Source organism: Sceloporus occidentalis, unplaced genomic scaffold (genome assembly GCF_023333645.1).
Source record: "Sceloporus occidentalis isolate IW3139 unplaced genomic scaffold, rSceOcc1.0.p SCAF_22, whole genome shotgun sequence".
In the NCBI taxonomy this organism is placed as follows: domain Eukaryota; kingdom Metazoa; phylum Chordata; class Lepidosauria; order Squamata; family Phrynosomatidae; genus Sceloporus; species Sceloporus occidentalis.
In genome coordinates, this window is record NW_028317002.1 from 12,066,524 (window position 1) to 12,085,633 (window position 19,110).

Genomic DNA, 19,110 nt, shown 5'->3' on the forward strand with positions numbered 1-19,110 from the left:
GCCCAGCTGTAGGGGCTTAGGAGTTCTTGTGCTTGGGGGATACAGTGACAGCCTGCAAGACTCTCCCAGCAAGCGTGCATTTATGGGTGGGCAGGGCACCTCTCCCGTAGCCTCTTTCACACAGTTTATTAATAACAGAAGAGACAGTTTGTACCGATGAAATGTCCAGTGCAGAAGAGGAAGGCGAGAACTGCCAGGGGGAGAGGTAAGAAAGACACTTTATTTCAGAGAAACACAAAGACTTTAAGAGGGTAACTTCAAAACAGAGCAGGATGACTTCTTCTCACAGACCATCTCGTTGTTAGAAAGGAAAGGGGCATACTCTGCCATAGTATAAAAGGCAAAGTGCTCTGATGGGTGTGTGCTAAAATGCTTCAAAAATGTTATCATATTCTTGTTGTGAACATAATCTATCAGCAGAGGTAAATACCCTTTTAATGGCAGAAAACAATGCTATACAGAGGGGAATTACCTTGATCATCACCCATAATTTGATGGATTGACCATGATGATGTGTCTACAATTATGCTTTCATACCTCTTAGAAGCGCACAATATTTTAACTGAGGCTTCCGTTATTATGGGCTCCTATATTTGTAGCCTATATTCACTGTGGATATTACTGAGATGTATATTTGCCTTTCTCCTTGGCTCGGGATACACATGCAAGGAGAACCTCCCTCCATGAGACCCCAATGGGTCCAACAGAAACCCCCCATTTCATGAGGTTAAAGTTTTCTGCAACTCGTGCTCCAGGGTGCCCCCCTTTGTGCTTTATTGAACTCAATTTAGAAAGAAACCTTTCTAATTTCCCATTTGCAGGCCTGCTATCAGCTCCTGTGAGGTATCCTCAGGTTACCTTTCTATTTAGTATCAGTTAACTAGCACCATGAGTAGCTCAGTTATAATTTTAGATAAAGAATGTTTTTAACCTTCCGTGTTAACATATCGTTGGATGTATAAAGTTAACAAGCAAAGCTGTGAATTTATTGGGTTTCACTCTGCAGGATGGAGGTTATGCTGGTTTGGCACAGTCTTCTATAGTGCAAATAGACCAGTTGGGGAGATCTCACATCTCTCTTGTAACTAGCCCAGTGAGCAGAGTTACACTAGGGTTTTTCCCAAGACAGAACATGCATATCATATATAGGGGAGACTGGGACACAGTGCAGATCACGTACAGTACGTCGACTGCTTAACCAAGTATTTGCAGGTATGGCATGCGTGTATGGTCAATAGGTGTACACCTGAGACGTCAATCAATTATACATTAACAAGATATATGTAAAAGGAAGCAACAGCAGCAAAAAAATAAATAACCGTTTCAGGGGAGCAAAAAGGGGTATTGCAGCAGGAATGACACCTGGGGAGTGTTAAGGAAAGGGATATGACCAAAGTCCAAGTGCTGCGGTGATCCGGAGAGTGATGGTTTGGGATCAGTTCTCCACTTCAAGACTATTGTTGATGGAGTAGTCTTGGACAGTGACCTTTTCACTACTCAGGATCAGGTGGTTCCTAGCAAACCACAAAGCATCCAACTGTGGGGGTTAAATTGTTAAGGTGTTATGTGATTATTAAACTTCTTATAGTTTTATCAACATCTTGGCTCCTTTTACATGTGTGTGATCTCCCCACCTATTTTGTCTCTGTGTATCATAGACATTGCTATTAGCAGGCTGTGTCAAGATAAGCTTCTATATCAAGTAGCACAGTTGGGAGTAGATGTAACATATCTGCAGGATCAAGTACTTTCTTCCAATGATAATTATATCCACAGGGTGTGGTAGTATTAAAATGGCAGTTGTAACACTTTAAGTATATGTCCTTTCACAAGCATACCTCCTAGAATTCAGAAGTTGCCAGGTATTAAAGGGATTTGTGGGGTCTGTCGAGACCTCAATTGGGTCTTTTGCCAAAGTATTTCACTGACTGTTCACACAATGTGTGATCAGTCAGTGTCCAGGATATGGCAGAGCCCATAGGATTTTACTGTTAGCTGTAGGGGGGAACCCCCAAAGGAACCCTATAGGTGAACACCCTGATTGTTGTGCTGGGGAACCCTAACAGGTGATGCCACCAGTGAAATCACATGGGTTCCCCTGTGCTAATAGAGATCCCTGGGGTCATAAAAGACCCAAAAGTTGATCTCTATACAACTCTATACAGTGAGCTGATATCCTAATAGTGAGCTGTGTACAAAATGAAATAACGAATGCAGATTTTCTAAGAAAAATGTAAAATATATATAAAAAATGATATATATATATATATAGTTAAAATAAATGTAAGAAAGATAAATGAGTATTGAAATATAAAATAATACCTTTTTATTGGACTAATAATCCATTTTAAGAATGCGCTTTCGAGAGTATAAACCTCCCTTTGACAAGTCAAAAGCAATATTAATCACAGGCATCTAAGTGAGACATGGGCAGCAGTATGGGGGTTAAAGAGCATGATAAAGACTCATAAGGTATAAGCATACCTGGGAACTTCAGGACTCTGGCTCCCCGTGTCAAACCCGTAGAGTTCCCAGGTATGGGTATAAGTCACACCAGTTTAAGGTGGTTGTGAATTTGTTTAGCCAGTGTGATAAAAATTTTGGGGGGTAGAAGGAAGGAGGGTAGTGGTGGCATTGTTAAAAAAAACCCCATATATATCTCTTTAGGTAAATAAACCAAGTTCGGTCTGTAACATAAGGATAATTCATAAATTAGAGTAAAATCACAGAATATGCCCTATGAAGTTCTGGTTATGCGGTAGAAATCATATGTCCTAGTTTAATTCGGTGTCTTTAGTGTTGAAATGGTTAATCATCTTTATTTCAAATAGTTTCCTGGCTTGCAAGTTTTCAAAGTACTTTTATCCTTCTTTGGTCACTCTGGGTGAAGTGTTGGCCGACTGGGGTGCAGTTATTGTTGTCGTTGTGTGTGTTAATGGAGTGTCTATGTAGGTTCATGCTTAGGTTCAGTTTCTGACCGGTTTCTCCAATGTAACATCCTGCTTCACGTTTACGGCACTGGATCATGTACACAACATTAGCAGATGTACATGTGTATGATCCCTTGATATTGTATGTTTTGTTGTTGTGAAAGGCAGTGTTTGTCATTACATATGGGTTTGCATAGTTTACAGCTTGATGTATTTGCTACCAATCTCAATAATGTTTTGTTCACTCTGCAGTTTTCTACGAACCCATTTATGGTTGGGTGGTTGTATGAAAACCATGATAGGTAGTTTAGAGAATATTTCTTTTAACCCTGTATCCCCTGTTAGTAGTGGTTGTAAACCCTTATAATTTTGCGGATTCCCTCTAGTGTAGCCACAAGTGGGACATGTGTAGTGGTATGCTGCGTATTGTATTGTAACAAGTGTTCTTGGGGTGCTCTCAGTGCAGATTGAATTTCCCTTGTTATTATACTGGTTTTGTAGCCCTTGCTTGAGTGACTCCGATAGTGCTTCCAGCTATTTATTACAGTCGTCCGTGTTGGAGCAAATGCGGTGGCACTTGATGGCTTAGAGTAGGGTGAATAAAAGCTGGAGCTATGGAGGTAGCTGGATTTGTCTTTGGGTTTTCTATATACAGATGAATAAAGTTCTCCGCTGGTGATTTTTATTGTTGTGTCCAAGAAGTGTACAAATTCAGTAGAAAACTCCAGTTTAAATTTAATTTATGGTATGTGTTAAATGAGTTATACAATTCTTTGAGTTTTTTTCTGCTTCAGCCATATAATCATCGACGTAGCAGTAATATTTGAAAGGTTTGTGGCAGTGTAAGTCAAGGAATCTCTGTCCTAAATAAGCCATAAAGAGATTAGTATATCATGGTACCATCTTTGTGTCCATTGCAGTTCCCATTAACTGAAATCTTGGTTAAAAGTAAAATAATTATGTGTAAGGATGAATTTAATTAATTTAGTTATTTTTCAGGGCTATATTTATTATTTTGGGAATCCATTAAAAGACACAGTATCTCGCAAAAGTGAGTACACTCCCTCACATTTTTGTAAATATTTTATTATATCTTTTCATGTGACAACACTGAAGAAATGACACTCTGCTACAATGTAAAGTAGTGAGAGTACAGCCTGTATAACAGTGTAAATTTGCTGTCCCTTCACAATAACTCAACACACAGCCATTAATGTCTAAACCTTGGCAACAAAAGTGAGTACACCTAAGTGAGTTTCCTCTTGTCCAAATTGGGCCCAAAGTGTCAATATTTTGTTTGGCCACCATTATTTGTCAGCACTGCCTTAACCCTCTTGGGCATGGAGTTCACCAGAGCTTCACAGGTTGCCAATGGAGTCCTCTTCCACTCCTCCATGACGACATCACGGAGCTGGTGGATGTTAGAGACCTTTTCCTGCACCTTCCGTTTGAGGATGCCCCAAAGATGCTCAATAGTGTTTATGTATGGAGACATGCTTGGCCAGTCCATCTAATTTACCCTCAGCTTCTTTAGCAAGACAGTGGTCATCTTGGTAGTGTGTTTGGGGTCGTTATCATGTTGGAATACTGCCCTGCGGCCCAGTCTCCGAAGGGAGGTTATCCTGCTCTGCTTCAGTATGTCACAGTACATGTTGGTTTTCTTGGTTCCCTCAATGAACTGTAGCTCCCAAGTGCCGGCAGCACTTATGCAGGCCCAGACCATGACACTCCCACCACCATGCTTGACTGTAGGCAAGACACACTTGTCTTTGTACTCCTCACCTGGTTGCCGCCATACACGCTTTACGATATCTGAACCAAATAAGTTTATCTTGGTCTCATTGGACCACAGGATATGGTTTCAGTAATCCATGTCCTTAGTCTGCTTGTCTTCAGCAATCTGTTTGTTGAACTTCCAGTGACCAGTATGAGAGAGTGTGAGAGCGAAAACACCAAATGTAACACACCTGCTCCCCATTCACACCTGAGACCTTGTAACACTAATGAGTCACATGACACCGGGGAGGGGAAATGGCTAATTGGGCCCAATTTGGACATTTCCACTCACTTTTGTTGGCAAAGTTTAGACATTAATGACTGTGTGTTGAGTTGTTTTGAGGGGACAGCAAATTTACACTGTTATACAGGCTGTACACTCACTACTTTACATTGTAGCAGAGTGTTCTTCAGTGTTGTCACATGAAAAGATATAATAAAATATTTACAAAAATGTGAGGGGTGTACTCGCTTTTGTGAGATACTGTATTTATAGCAGGCCTCTATTTTATGCTGATGTGGTATCTGTGGTGTCTGCAACACCATGAATACTCCAAAAAAACTGATTGAGCAGTTCTGATACTGTGGAGGTTGTGATCTAACACATTATATTGTAATTGTCTTTGAATAAAGAATTCAGTTTTTTATATTTGATATTTTTTCTTTTCAGGGAGACTGAAGGATCGCCAAGAGCATCCTCTGATGTATCTCCGGAACCCCTTTCCTTGCAAGATGTCGGGGTGAGATTCCAGTTTTGTATTGCAGCAGTGGAAGACTTAGAGCGGGAACGTGAGGAGCTAGTTCGTGAATTATCAGTTCTTCGGGAACCTTCCCTGGAAGCCGTGAGGCAGGCACATGAAGAGATAGTACGGGCATTTGGCGAGAGAGCTAGGGTGGAGCTGGAGAGGGATACTCTGAAAGAAGAAATACGTCTAGTACGGCGAAGATTGTTTAGGGTGACCAGGGAATGTGTTGCCTCTCAGTACCAACTTGAAAGGCAAAAACAAGAGCTGACACAAAAAGAAGCCGAGCAAGAGAGCTTGGAGACATTAGCTGCTCGTCTGACAGAGGAGCTCAACCAACTCCGTAATACGTTTGCTCAGCAGCGGGAGAGTCAACATCAACGCCTTAGAGCTCCCCACCCAAGATACACCCCATGTGAGTTTCAGGACCGGAGGCGTCTATCAGTGGAGCTGCAAAGCCTAATTGAAGAGCAGCACAGTTCCCTGGAAGAGCATTATGAGCCAAGATTAATGCAGCTTTTGGAACGTACTGAAAGAGGGGCTAAAGCACTGCAGGCAGCCCAGGAAGAGCTGCAGAAGCTGCAGGAGGAGATCAGGCCACTTGAGGCTGCAGCCAACCGTCTGCGGGTGGAGAAGAACTGTCTTCAGGAACAAATTGCTCTCTTGAAGAGGAAAAAAGAAGATGAGGCATTACTATATCGGGTACGCATATATGGTTGAATGGGACTTGTGAAAGTCCTACAAATATATGAACGCATTGAATACTTCAGTTTTTTTTTTAAACAAAAAAAGTTATGGTATGAAGCATTATATCAGTTACACGAGTATTAATGTGATTATTTAATTACTTGTAAATCTTGTAATATACAGTGTGTTGGTAGTACTTGTCGGCAAGCCAGATCATGTACTAGAGACTACATTTTAGATATTGAGGGTCATACTATGGTTTCACAGGTAGCTCATCATTCTTTAAATGTTCTTTTGGAGATCGCAATTCTTTTGCATTGAGAAGTAGTTCAGGTGGATCTTTGTAATTTGGAGTTTTACTTTAGCCACTTGTTGTCCTGATGGAATTCATTATTGAGTTGATGTTTTACATTAATTTAAGTTAAATTAATTTAATTTATTAATGTATTCATAATGGGAGGTTCTTTAGTAGTTTATGATCTTCCTATGTTAGATTAATTCATGTACATATGAGATATTAACATAAAACTAATGAATTTATTTTTTTTACTTGTTGCTGCGTATTATAATTTTCATCTTCCTCAGTGTCTTGATTGTTTTATGCTTATATCTTCATTTAACTACTTGCTTGCATGATAAAATACCTTATAGAGTTCATGATAATTGAAATGTTTATGTATTAGTATATTGTTTAATAGTAATGGCTTAATTAATTTATTTGTCTTTTAAACATGGTTTATAGAGATTTTCATTTTTTTGATGTATTGTTTCATTTTGAATTGTTTCATTAGTTTATCACTTTCATGTTTACTTCTTTAACCCCTTGATGACAATTGCCGGTCCGGGCACGTCACCGAAAATCGTGACGATTATGACAATTGACGTGCCAGGACCGGCACGTCTTTAAACGGGTGAAAAAATCGATCCGTGATCGATTTTTTCACTCAAACGGTGTTGCTCTAATGCCTCGACATCGAGGCATTGAGCAACACCAAAAAAAACATTCCCGGCCCCCCCCGATCGCTCCTAGGAGCAAATAAAAAAACTGCACGTCTTTCAAACATGGCGGCGCCCGCCGCCGAAAAACGGGTTTAGGAAGCGATCGCGAGTCGCTTCCTTTGCTTAGCTGGTGTTGCTAAGATGCCTCAGTATCGAGGCATCTTTGCAACACCTGTTTAGCAAAGGAAGCGACTCGCGATCGCTTCCTAAATGCTCAACTTACCTTCCCGGTGCCGGCGTCTTCGAAACACATGCGGTGTTTCAAGATGGCGGCGCCCATCAAGCCGGGGGCGGAGCCTGCTGTCATCATCGGGGGGGGGTGTTGCTGGATGTCATGGACATCCAGTGAATAACACCCCTAGTGGTCAGATCACTCATAAGAGTGATCATGATTTGCTAAATCAAAGGCAATGTTTTCTAAACATTGCCTTTGATCAGTATTGGATCTGCCTCCCTCCTTCACTTGCTTCTAGTGAGGGAGAGAGACAGATCAGTGTGTTTTCAGGTATTCTCAATAATATATATATATATTGATCCAAAGGCTCTTATAAGAGCCACCCATTTAATATTAACCCCTTCATTGCCATTGATCACTGCATAAACAGTGATCTTGCATAGTGGCAATTGTTTTTGGGGTTCTTTTTTTTACATTTTTTTTTACTTTTTTATTTTTTTGTACTTTTTTTTTAGGGTTTTTTTAATTTTTTTTATTAGAGCCATTAACCCTTTCCTTCCCCACTATTTTTGCTGCAATTGTTGCCATGCAGCGGTATACGGCTGAGGAGGCATGTTCCAAATTTGGCCCTTTTGCCCCCAAACAATCTGACAAACCCATGCATGTGGGGTATCAATGTACTCAGGAGATGTTGCTGAACACATATCGGGGTGTTGTGTGACAGCAACAACATACCAGGAGCTGTAATTTTACACCTGAAGTATGTTTAAAAAACAGCAAAAACAATTACTATCACAAACTTTGACAAGGGTTGGTGGTAGGATTAGTGCATGGAAAGGGTTAAACTATCAGCATCTAAAATACCCTGGGGTGTCTAGTTTTCAAAAATATATGGTTTGGTGGGGTAAATTTAATTTGCTGGCTTCAAAGATGCCCCAAATACCACATGGAGACAGAATTACCAGATTCAGAGAAAAATGAAATAGCAAAATTCTACTTGTACTTATTGCCCCATAACGTGTAGAAGAAAGCAAAAAAACATAAAAACATTGGGTATTTCTAAACTCGGGACAAATAGTAGAATCTATTTAGCAGGTTTTTTCAGTAGTTTTTTATGATGAATAAAAGATTTTTCAAATAAAAGTGAGAAAATTTTTTTTTTTTTTCAATTTTTCGTCATATTTTATTATTTTTATTATAGAAAATTACATCATATATAATGTATAATGTATGGTGTCTGGAGAAAGCCCTTCTTGTCCTGAAAAAAACAATAAATAACTTGTGTGGGTTTAGTAAATGGGTTAAGAGAAAATTACAGCTAAACACAAACACCGCAGAAACGATAAAACAGCCATTGTCACGAAGGGTACAAAAAATAGAATCAGCCTTTGTCACGAAGGGGTTAAATAATATTAATAATAGTTTGCTGGGTATAGTCATATGACTAAGCCCTAAGACTAAGCCCTTAGACACATAACAGTCAGTGAAGCTATTCTGCGGCTTTTTTTTATAGTTATAGTTTTATAGTTTTTGCTATTTTGCAACAATATTTGGTTTGCATGAGAACATTTGGTCTAAAGGTGGCACAAATATTTATGTTATGGTCACTGACTGATATGGGGGCACAAGAAAATATATTAATAGTAACATCCTGCTCTAAGAAAATAAGCAATTTATTTAATAACACCAATGCCCAACATCATTTAAACATATATATATTTGAACTTTTTTTATATATATGATTTTTTCATTTAAGCTCCTGTAAATACTAGCCTTATTTTCTATTATCAGAAATGGCCATGATCCATATCTTTTAATAACCTGTTCTCTGAACCTAGGTCAGATCATTCATCCTTTCCAAGTTTGTTTTCTGTGAGTGTGTAGCTGGATTACTTGGGTTTTACAAGTGCTACCCAAACTAGGTTCTTTAACCTGGTGTCAATTTAAGGCATAGTTTAAATCAATTTAGAATACACAGTGATCTGTAAACAGATTACCTTCTGTTTACTTATACATTATTTTAACTTTTAGAACTATTTAATACGCTTATACCAGGCAAACATTTTAAGGTCGTCATCTAAAGACTAGACATGACAATCATTGATATATATTCATCATACAAAAGTTATAGTTTATGGTTAGCTCTGTTTTATATATATATGGGTTGGTATACTGTATATGCAAAATTTGTTACTGATCATTGCAGCAGAAGCACTTTTTAATTGTAATATCCCGAACCTAAGGCAACATTAAGAACCAAATATTACCAGATTTTACTATAGATATATCCATGGCAAGATTAGAGGGCCAAATGGTTCTTAGCTACAGTGAAATGTTTCTGTGTTCCTTGAAATGCACTGTTGAATATGTGAGATATCCTGCATGCAGCATAAAGAGTGTAATCTGAGATAACTCCCCTGTATTTGCCCTCCTCTACTGCTGGCACAAGTACCCATTCCCAAGGATCCAGTGAGAAACATCTATTAATAGGGTGGGATAATATCACAGGCCTGGACAGTGATTGGAAGTGTTTGCCTGGCAAGCAGGGGTTTGGTACAGCTCAAATAACATACTAAGGAAGAGACTCCAGTATTTTCTCATGCAGGAGCCTACAAATCATTCTCACAGCTCCTAAACGGTGGCACCCTATATGTACCGGTAATAGCCTTGATGACATGAAAATAATTTCATGGTATACCACAATTTTCTATTCACTTAAGTTTTAGATAACCAAATTGAGGAAACGGGTAAGTATTGCTCTCAATTACCACTAGGGTTCGTCCTGCACAGGTCCTCTGTAACGGTGGGATAACAGATCATACATAAAGTACAGAAAACAACAGAGGTAACATATGATTCGGGAAAAGGGAACACTTGATTGAGTTGTTTTATGTAAAGGAAAGTCATATATAGGTATAAGAGCTGGTATTTACTCTTACAGACCCCTGAAACGTTCTTACTGCCTCTACATGAAGAGTTTGAGGCATATAGCAAAGTATCCTACCACAAAGACTGCGGTTATCACTCACAGCTGGCAGATGATCTTAAGCAACATTTCCCAAATGACTGGAGGACAAACTTTTTAGTATATCTGGGTATTATAATCTTTAAAACACTGACCACTATTCATACTTGAAACACTGAGAGAACATGGAGAGATTAAAGGGGCTTTGGAATGGTGGCATATATACAAGCTAAAATATCTGGGTTTTGTAGAACTACCTAGGCTGCTATATGTGATGCGTATCATCATTGGTAATGATACTGATGATGGCTTTGCAACTATTTGATAAAAGATGTATTTGGAAACATAGAAGATCTAGAGTACTGCTTAAAAATCTTTTGGAGAAGTCTATGGGGCTAGACTTTCCTGAGAGTCTACAGAATCAATCCATATGCATTTGCCCCTTCCCCACCCCTAGCTATTTTTTATTCAGGAGATGTGTCCATCCAAACACAACCTTAATGCACATGATATACTTACCACCAGCTTCAGTGCTGGATCAGGAAATGCTGCTGGAGTCTCTTCAGACATGAGCAGATTGATTTAATGGGATTGCAGATTCAACCTCAGGTATGTAGATTTATTTATTTTGCTTTTGGAGAATACGTATAGTATTCACACAGCCAGGAACAGTAAATGGTCTCTTTAAGTTTTACATGTAGGACTATTCCAAATGAACTGGAATTTATGTGGCATTTAATGAGCAGGCACTTTAATTCTATAGAATGGTTGCATTTCTGTAACAGTAGTATGACTGGGTATGTGTGATAATGCTAACATTTCTCCTGTCAATGTTTTAGGAACAGTTGCAGGAACTGGAGGATACAAAGCGAGAAATGAAGATTTCAGTCCAGTTACAACAGCATCATAACAAAGAGATAGAGGAACTACGGAAAAGTTTAGCACAAGAGCTTGCAATTTACAAGTAAGTTGTAAACAACATTGCGAAAGTGATGTTTAATTAGATTCTGGGTACCACTAGATGGATCTATTTGTAATTAGAAGATGGAAGATACTGGGTCTAGAGCTGGGTTTCAAAACACCAGGTTCAGATAAAGGTCTGTAGTATTATATGATGAGAGAAATAGGAGACTGAGTGGATGACAGCTGCCAGCATAGTTTCTTGGTCTTAATATAGTGTCCTGTTGGAGGAGTGGAGGATCAGTATAAGTGCACTACTTGCTTATTAAGGGGGTGGTTGGGGAGATCAAAGTTCTCCCTTGTACCCAGCCTATTAATACTATACTGAAGAAACCATTACTTGTAATAATTGTGAAAAAAATAATAATGTAAACATTGGTTTAGTAAGGGGAAGAGGTCTCTCCCTTGTGCCTAGAGTAGCGCTGGCAAACCTATGGAACACATGCCACAATTGGCACAATAAGGCCTCTGTTGTGGCACACAGCCAAGTTGACTGACCTGTGTTCACTACCCTGCCAGCTCCTTTCAGAGGTGGACTGGACTGCACTGCCACTGGAAAGACCTGGCAGGGTAGACTGTCTGCGACTGGAGGAACTGGGCAGTTGGTGAGATCATGGATCTCCCTCTCACCAGCCTAAAAAAATGGGAGCCGGAAGTCGGCTCTCATTGTTTCACTGCTCTCCCTCGAAGCTTGCCAACTATTGATCCTGAGCACCGGCATATGATGTCATATCTTGGTGCTCACTACTAACATAGTTCATAACATAGTAACATAGTTCATAAGGTTGAAAAAAGACCAAAGTCCATCAAGTTCAACCTATATACATATTGTGTCCCTACTGTGTTGATCCAGAGGAAGGCAAAAAAACCCTTATGAAGCAGATGCCAATTGCCCCATACCAGGGGGAAAATTCCTTCCCGACGCCAAATATGGCAATCAGAATAAATCCCTGGATCAACGTTCTGTCCCTATTAATCTAATATCCATAACTTGTAATATTATTGCTTTCAAGAAACACGTCCAGGCTCCTTTTGAACTCTTTTATTGAGTTTACCATTACCACTTCCTCTGGCAGAGAGTTCCATAATCTCACCGCTCTTACTGTAAAGAACCCCCGTCTATGCTGGTGTAGAAACCTTCTTTCCTCCAACCGTAGAGGATGTCCCCTTGTTATAGATACAGTCCTGGGTATAAATAGGTCCTGGGAGTGATCTCTGTACTGTCCCCTTATATATTTATACATAGTTATTAAATCCCCCCTAAACCGTCTTTTTTCCAAACTAAATAACCCTAATTCTGATAATCTTTCTGGGTACTGTAGTCCTCCCATTCCCCTTATTACTCTGGTTGCCCGTCTTTGAACCCTCTCCAGCTCCACTATATCTTTCTTGTACACTGGTGCCCAGTACTGTACACAGTATTCCATGTGTGGTCTGACTAGTGACTTGTACAGTGGTAGAATTATTTCCTTGTTGTGGGCATCTATGCCCCTTTTGATGCACCCCATGATTTTATTTGCCTTAGCAGCAGCTGCCTGACACTGGTCGCTACAGGTAAATTTACTGTTAACTAAAACTCCTAAGTCCTTTTCCATGTCAGTCGTCCCCAGTGTTTTCCCATTTAATACATATTCCCAGCCTGGATTTTTCTTCCCCATGTGCATAACCTTACATTTATCTGTGTTGAACCTCATCTGCCACATCCCAGCCCAAGCCTCCAACCTGTGCAGATCCATTTGTAATCGTGCACTGTCCTCTATTGTGTTAACCACGTTACAGAGCTTAGTATCGTCTGCAAAGATTGATACTTTACTATACAATCCCTCTACAAGGTCATTAATAAATATATTAAAAAGAATAGGACCAAAAACTGACCCCTGTGGTACCCCACTAGCAACAGTAACCCACTCAGAGTATGTACCATTAATAACCACCCTCTGTTTCCTATCACTGAGCCAGTTACTTACCCACACACACACATTCTCCCCCAGCCCAAGCATTCTCATTTTATGTACCAGCCTTTTATGTGGCACCGTATCAAATGCTTTGGAAAAATCAAGATATACGACATCCAGCGATTCACCCCGATCCAGTCTTGAGCTCACCTCCTCATAAAAGCTGATCAGGTTAGTTTGACAGGACCGATCCCTTGTAAACCCATGCTGATATGGAGTCATACACTTATTTTCATTGAGATACTCCAAAATAGCATCTCTTAGGAAACCCTCAAACAGTTTACACACAACAGAAGTTAAACTAACAGGCCTATAATTCCCCGGGTCACTTTTTGTCCCCTTTTTGAATATTGGCACAACATTTGCTATGCGCCAGTCCTGGGGAACAGACCCTGTCACTATAGAGTCCTTGAATATTAGAAATAGGGGTCTGTCTATTACATTACTTAACTCCCTTAGAACGCGGGGGTGAATGCCATCTGGACCTGGTGATTTGTCTATTTTGATTTTTTTTAGGCGGCACTGCACTTCTTCCTGGGTTAGACAGGCGACATGTACTGGGGCAGTTATCTCATCCTGCTGTATATTACCTGGCATTTCATTTTCCTCTGTGAATACAGCAGAGAAGAATATATTTAATAGATTAGCTTTTTCCTGATCCCCGTCTATAACTTCTCCCTCATTACTTTTTAAGGGGCCAACGCTTTCATTTTTAACCTTTTTACTATTTATATAGTTAAAGAACATTTTGGGGTTTGTCTTACTCTATTTGGCAATGAGTCTTTCTGTCTCCACTTTTGCTGCTTTTATCTGATTTTTACATATTTTATTTTTTCCCCGATAGCTTTTTAGTGCTTCCTCACTGCCTTCCTGTTTTAGTAGCTTAAATGCCTTTTTTTTGCCATTTATTACCCCCTTTACATTTTTATTTATCCACATTGGTTTTCTCTTGTTCCTGACTCTTTTATTCCCATACGGTATGTACCTTTCACAGTGAGAATTTAAGATATCCTTAAAAATCTCCCATTGAGTGTCTGTACTCTTGTTTTTGAGGACATTTTCCCAATTTACAGTGTTAAGGGCTTCTCTTAGTTGATCAAACTTTGCCTTCCTAAAGTTCATGGTTCTTGTGGCTCCTCTAAGAGTTCCCTTATTGAAGGACAAGTTATAATGTATCATATTGTGATCACTATTTCCTAGATGCCCCCTGACCTGCACATTAGTTACTCTGTCAGGTCTGTTGGTTAATATTAAGTCCAGTAGGGCGCCCCCTCTGGTCGGGTCCTGTACCATTTGGGACAGATAATTATCCTTACTTATAGTCAGAAACCGGTTTCCTTTATGAGATTCACAGGTCTCTGTTTCCCAGTTTATGTCGGGATAGTTAAAGTCCCCCATAATAACCACCTCATTGTGATTTGCTGCCTTGTTTATTTGCTTTAATAATTGATCTTCTGCTGCTTCCATTATATTTGGTGGCTTATAGCAAACCCGATCAGTATTTTATTATTTTTCTTTCCATATATTTCTACCCATAATGACTCCACATTATCATTTCCCTCACATATATTCTCCCGCAGTGTGGCCTTTAGGCTGGACTTTACATAAAGGCAAACTCCTCCCCCTTTTCGTTTTTTTCGATCCTTCCTGAATAGACTATAACCCTGTATGTTAACCGCCCAGTCATAGCTATCATCCAACCATGTCTCTGTTATACCCACTATGTCATAGTTTTCTTCAGACATTATTAACTCCAGTTCGTCAGTTTTATTGGTCATACTTCTGGCATTAGTAAGCATACAATTTAGAGGTGTATGGTTTTTTTCCCTATGAAGCCTATCCCTATTGACTATTCTAACCCCTCCCTCCGCTCCACCCCCAGGTACATTTATAAGCCCCAGCTTTCTATCTACACTATCTTCCCCTTCTATATTGTAGTTTCCCTCCCCCCCTTTACCTAGTTTAAACACTCCTCCACCCTTCTGGCCATCTTCTCCCCGAGCACAGCTGCACCCTCCCCATTGAGGTGCAGCCCGTCCCTACCGTAGAGCCTGTATCCGACAGAGAAGTCGGCCCAGTTCTCCATGAACCCAAACCCCTCCTTCCTACACCAGCTTCTGAGCCACTTGTTTAGCTCCCTAATCTCCCGCTGCCTCTCTGGTGTGGCACGTGGTACAGGTAATATTTCAGAAAATACTACCTTGGAGGTCCTTGCCTTAAGCTTGCTACCTAAGTCCCTGAAATCATTTTTAAGGACACTCCGCCTACCTCTCACTTTGTCATTGGTGCCAATGTGCACCATGACTGCTGGGTCTTCTCCAGCCCCCCCCAGTAATCTGTCAACCCGATCCGCGATGTGCCGAACGCGAGCGCCAGGCAGACAACACACTGTTCGGCGATCCCGGTCTTTGTGACAGATCGCCCTGTCTGTCCCCCTAATAATTGAGTACTGAAGCCATGCACACCGCAGTGGAGCACTAAAGCAGAGGCCTCACGCTCCCACCACAGGACTTCAGAAAGGCAAGAGATGAGAAAGAGAGAGGGAGAAAGGGGAGGGATAGATAGAAAGGTGATAAAGAGAAAATGTATAAGACATAATAAAGGGGAGGAATAGAAAGAAGGGGAGATAATGAGAAAAACGAGAGATGGGGAGAAATGAGGAAAAAGGGGAGAGAAAAAACAAGAGGGGAAATCATAAGAAGGGAAATCAAAGAAAAGGGGAGAAAGGTTAGCGTTAGGGAGAAAATAGAGAGATAAAGAGGAAGACATGAGTAGAGAGAAATGGGAGATATATAGAAAAGAGGGGTGATAATGAGAAAGAAGAGATTGGGAAAGGGGGGGGATAAATCATGATGCTCCCTTCACCATACTTCACCATTGGGATGATGTTTTCATCTGGCTGTGCTGTGTCCTTTTTCCCACCATACGTGGTGCTGTTTATTCCTCCTGAACAATTCAACCTTAGTTTCATCATTAGTTTCATTCAGGCTACAAAACATTTTCCCAGTAGTGCTGTAGAATGTCAAGGTGCTCTTTGGCAAACTTCAGGTGAACAGCGATGTTACATTGGAGAGCAGTGGCTTCCTCCATGATGTCCTGCCACAGACTCAATACCTGTTTAAAGTTTTGCATATTATACTCATAAACATAGATGTTCCAATGATTCCTTCAAGCTTTTTACCGTTACTCTAAGGGTTTGTTTTTACTTCATTGAGCATTCTGTGTTGTGCCCTTGGAGTCATCTTGGCTGGGCTCCCACTTCTAGGGGCAGTAGCCACAATACTAAATCATCTCCATTTATGAACAATTAGTCTAATTTTGGACTGATGAATATGTAAACTCTTTGAGATTACTTTGTAACCCTTTCCAGCTTTATGCAAATAAACAATTCTTCATTTTAGGTCTTCTGAGGCATGGTTCACATCAGATGCTTCTTGAGGATAGCAAACTCAGTGTGTTTGGGTGTTTTTTTTAATGTCAAAGTATCTCTAAGACAGACCTTCAATCCTGTTTCATTGATTGGACTCCAGGTTTGCTAACTCCTTACTCCAATTAGCTTTTTTTGAAGTGATTAGCCTCAGAGTTTACATACTTTTTCCAATATGAGCCAATGGTTGACAGATGTATTCAATATAGGCAAGAACAATAAGTTGTGTGTTATTAGTTAAAACTGATTGTGTTTGTTCATTATTTTAACTTAGCTCAAAATCACATCATATCTTAAGACAAATGAACACATAAATGCTGGTAATTCCAAAGTGTTCACTTAGTTTTTCTTGCCCCTGTATATTTATTAAGCAGGATGGGTGCAAGGTGTTTGGTGGCTTTTCAGATGGAACCCATGTGCTGCTGCCACTGCACTTTTCTTCCTTAAAAATATGAGAAAAGAAGGGTTAAACATAACAGATTATTCTTTGAATTTTTGCATTAGTTTAAATCCTTTTGAATGTGCTGTCATGTGGTGGGTGATTTTTTTGGTGGCTGTATTATATCATTACTATAAATCCTATTGCATAAGTATTTTGTATTGCATTCTCATTATGGTAGCCATTTTTGACTTGTGGCTGCACCCCTTCCAAACACAAGTGCCCTGATGCAAGCCCAAGAAGCAGAAGTAAGAAAATCTAGATCTCCATTTTCAGTATGAATACAGTGAAAGTCAGGCCTCACGCTCCTTCTGACTTTATGGATTTTAAGCAGGAGGTGTCAGACAAGTTACCACAGTGATAACTATAACTTTTATTATTTTTACATTTTGAGGATCCTGATTGGTGTTTGACAGATCAGAAGAAAACACTTAATGAGAACTCGATGGAGTCTCGCATGAGACTTCCAGCACTGGGAGGGTTAACAACAGTCCCCAAAGACTGTCTCAAGCACAAAGCATTCTCCTGCAACAGAAACCACCGTTTCATGATTATTTTTTTTTACGTTGAGGCTGCCAATTGGTATCAGCATTACTCAATATCCATGTATGAATATCTTGCACAATACCGACAGCTCCAGTAGGGTTAATGGCAGTTCCCATAGCTGCATTACTTTTCTTTTTATTTCACTGACTTGTCCGAGACCAATCAGCAGCACTCTCTTTACATGGAGCATGCAGAACGCCATGCATCCATTTATCACGGAAGTGATCATGAGATTGAGGCATAGGCATAGAGGACTGCATTGGTATGCGGGTCCCGCCAAAAACCTTGCGGACGATCAGACACTGTACGACACGTCCTGGTAATCCTGCAAGGCTGCCTTCGCGTTGCTGCCTCCCAGCATCTCTTTTCTTGCTGCGCCCAGGAACACAGCGGAGTCATGCGATTTTACATCACTTCCTGTGACTCCGCTGTGTTCCTGGGCGCAGCAAGAAAAGAGATGCTGGGAGGCAGCAACGCGAAGGCAGCCTTACAAAGCTTTACAAATAATTTACTACCAAATTCAGGTTTGGGCAGAATTAAGTTAAACAATTAAGTTACCTAAGCTACACCTCAATCACTTGGGTGCTTAGAGAATATAGAATAAATCTAGAAATCTCGACTGAGGAACTCAAGTCCTGGGACCGAGCCTGCCTTTGTACTGGAGGAGACTGTATAATTTTAGGAAGGTGAAAAAAGGCTCCTAAACAGCAGAATGCATATTAGTAATTGGCAGTGGCTCCTCTATGTACAAAGAACTTCTTGTCCACAAACTTATGAACTATAGTCCATGTAGCCTAATTTCCTGTAAATCACTTTAAATTTCTCATTTTTTTTCCCTATACAGGGGATGTCTTGAATTATATGGGCAGCTCTTCAGGTCTGTGGCAAAAAAGGAATGACTGCACTTTCCACCTAAGAATTATGCAGCCCAGTCATAGGCACAGCCACACATGGAGCCTCAGATATGTAAACATCGAGACAAGCCTACATATGTAAGGGACAATTGTGGTTTCATAATAGCATAAACGCAGGCTATGTGCCAGTCCGCAGCATTCATGCACCGGTTGGATTCACAGAATGTCCATTAAAGGTTATGACAGTGGAACACGAGAGATGTTAACGCGTGAGGAGGGCTGATTTGACGTAAACCCTTGCTCACTAAAATAATCAAGAGTAACACATTAAAAATACTTTAAAACCATCCCGCACCACACCTCCCTATTTCTACAGTCAGTAAACATCTACTCATAAGATATATAAAAACAAGAACCAATCTGTTTATTTAATGTTATGCTATGTAGAGTCAAATCTGCACACTAACCAGGGACACGTCCCACCCCCAACTCCGTAGGCTTGTAAAGCACAACAAATACAGGGGGGTCCGATCTGAGAATTAAGACTCACAAAAGAACAATGTCCATGTATCATGTACACAAGTTGTGCTGTGTTGGGTTGTTCTGGTTGAGAGGATAAGCAATGCTCGCACGAAGCAGTGACTGTTCTATAGA

General features: G+C 40.3%; 1 protein-coding gene across 1 annotated transcript; it reads left to right on the forward strand.

Moving 5' to 3' along the window:
* The first annotated feature begins 161 nt into the window (after positions 1–161).
* LOC149301053 (syncoilin-like) lies at positions 162–18,501 on the forward strand. The gene is made up of 5 exons (XM_089484596.1): positions 162–205; positions 3,725–3,772; positions 5,377–6,151; positions 11,115–11,239; positions 18,447–18,501. Exons 1-5 carry the CDS (start codon positions 162–164, stop codon positions 18,499–18,501), a joined length of 1,047 nt encoding a protein of 348 aa, XP_089340722.1.
* The last annotated feature ends 609 nt before the right edge of the window (positions 18,502–19,110 follow it).

Excerpts from the sequence above, each read along its gene's own strand:
- LOC149301053 (XM_089484596.1), top strand. The coding sequence starts at position 162 with ATGTCCAGTGCAGAAGAGGAAGGCGAGAACTGCCAGGGGGAGAG. Across the intron at positions 3,773-5,376 it reads TTTGAAAGGTTTGTGGCAGT|GGAGACTGAAGGATCGCCAA; the intron begins GTAAGTCAAGGA and ends TTTTCTTTTCAG. Across the intron at positions 11,240-18,446 it reads CAAGAGCTTGCAATTTACAA|GGGATGTCTTGAATTATATG; the intron begins GTAAGTTGTAAA and ends TTCCCTATACAG.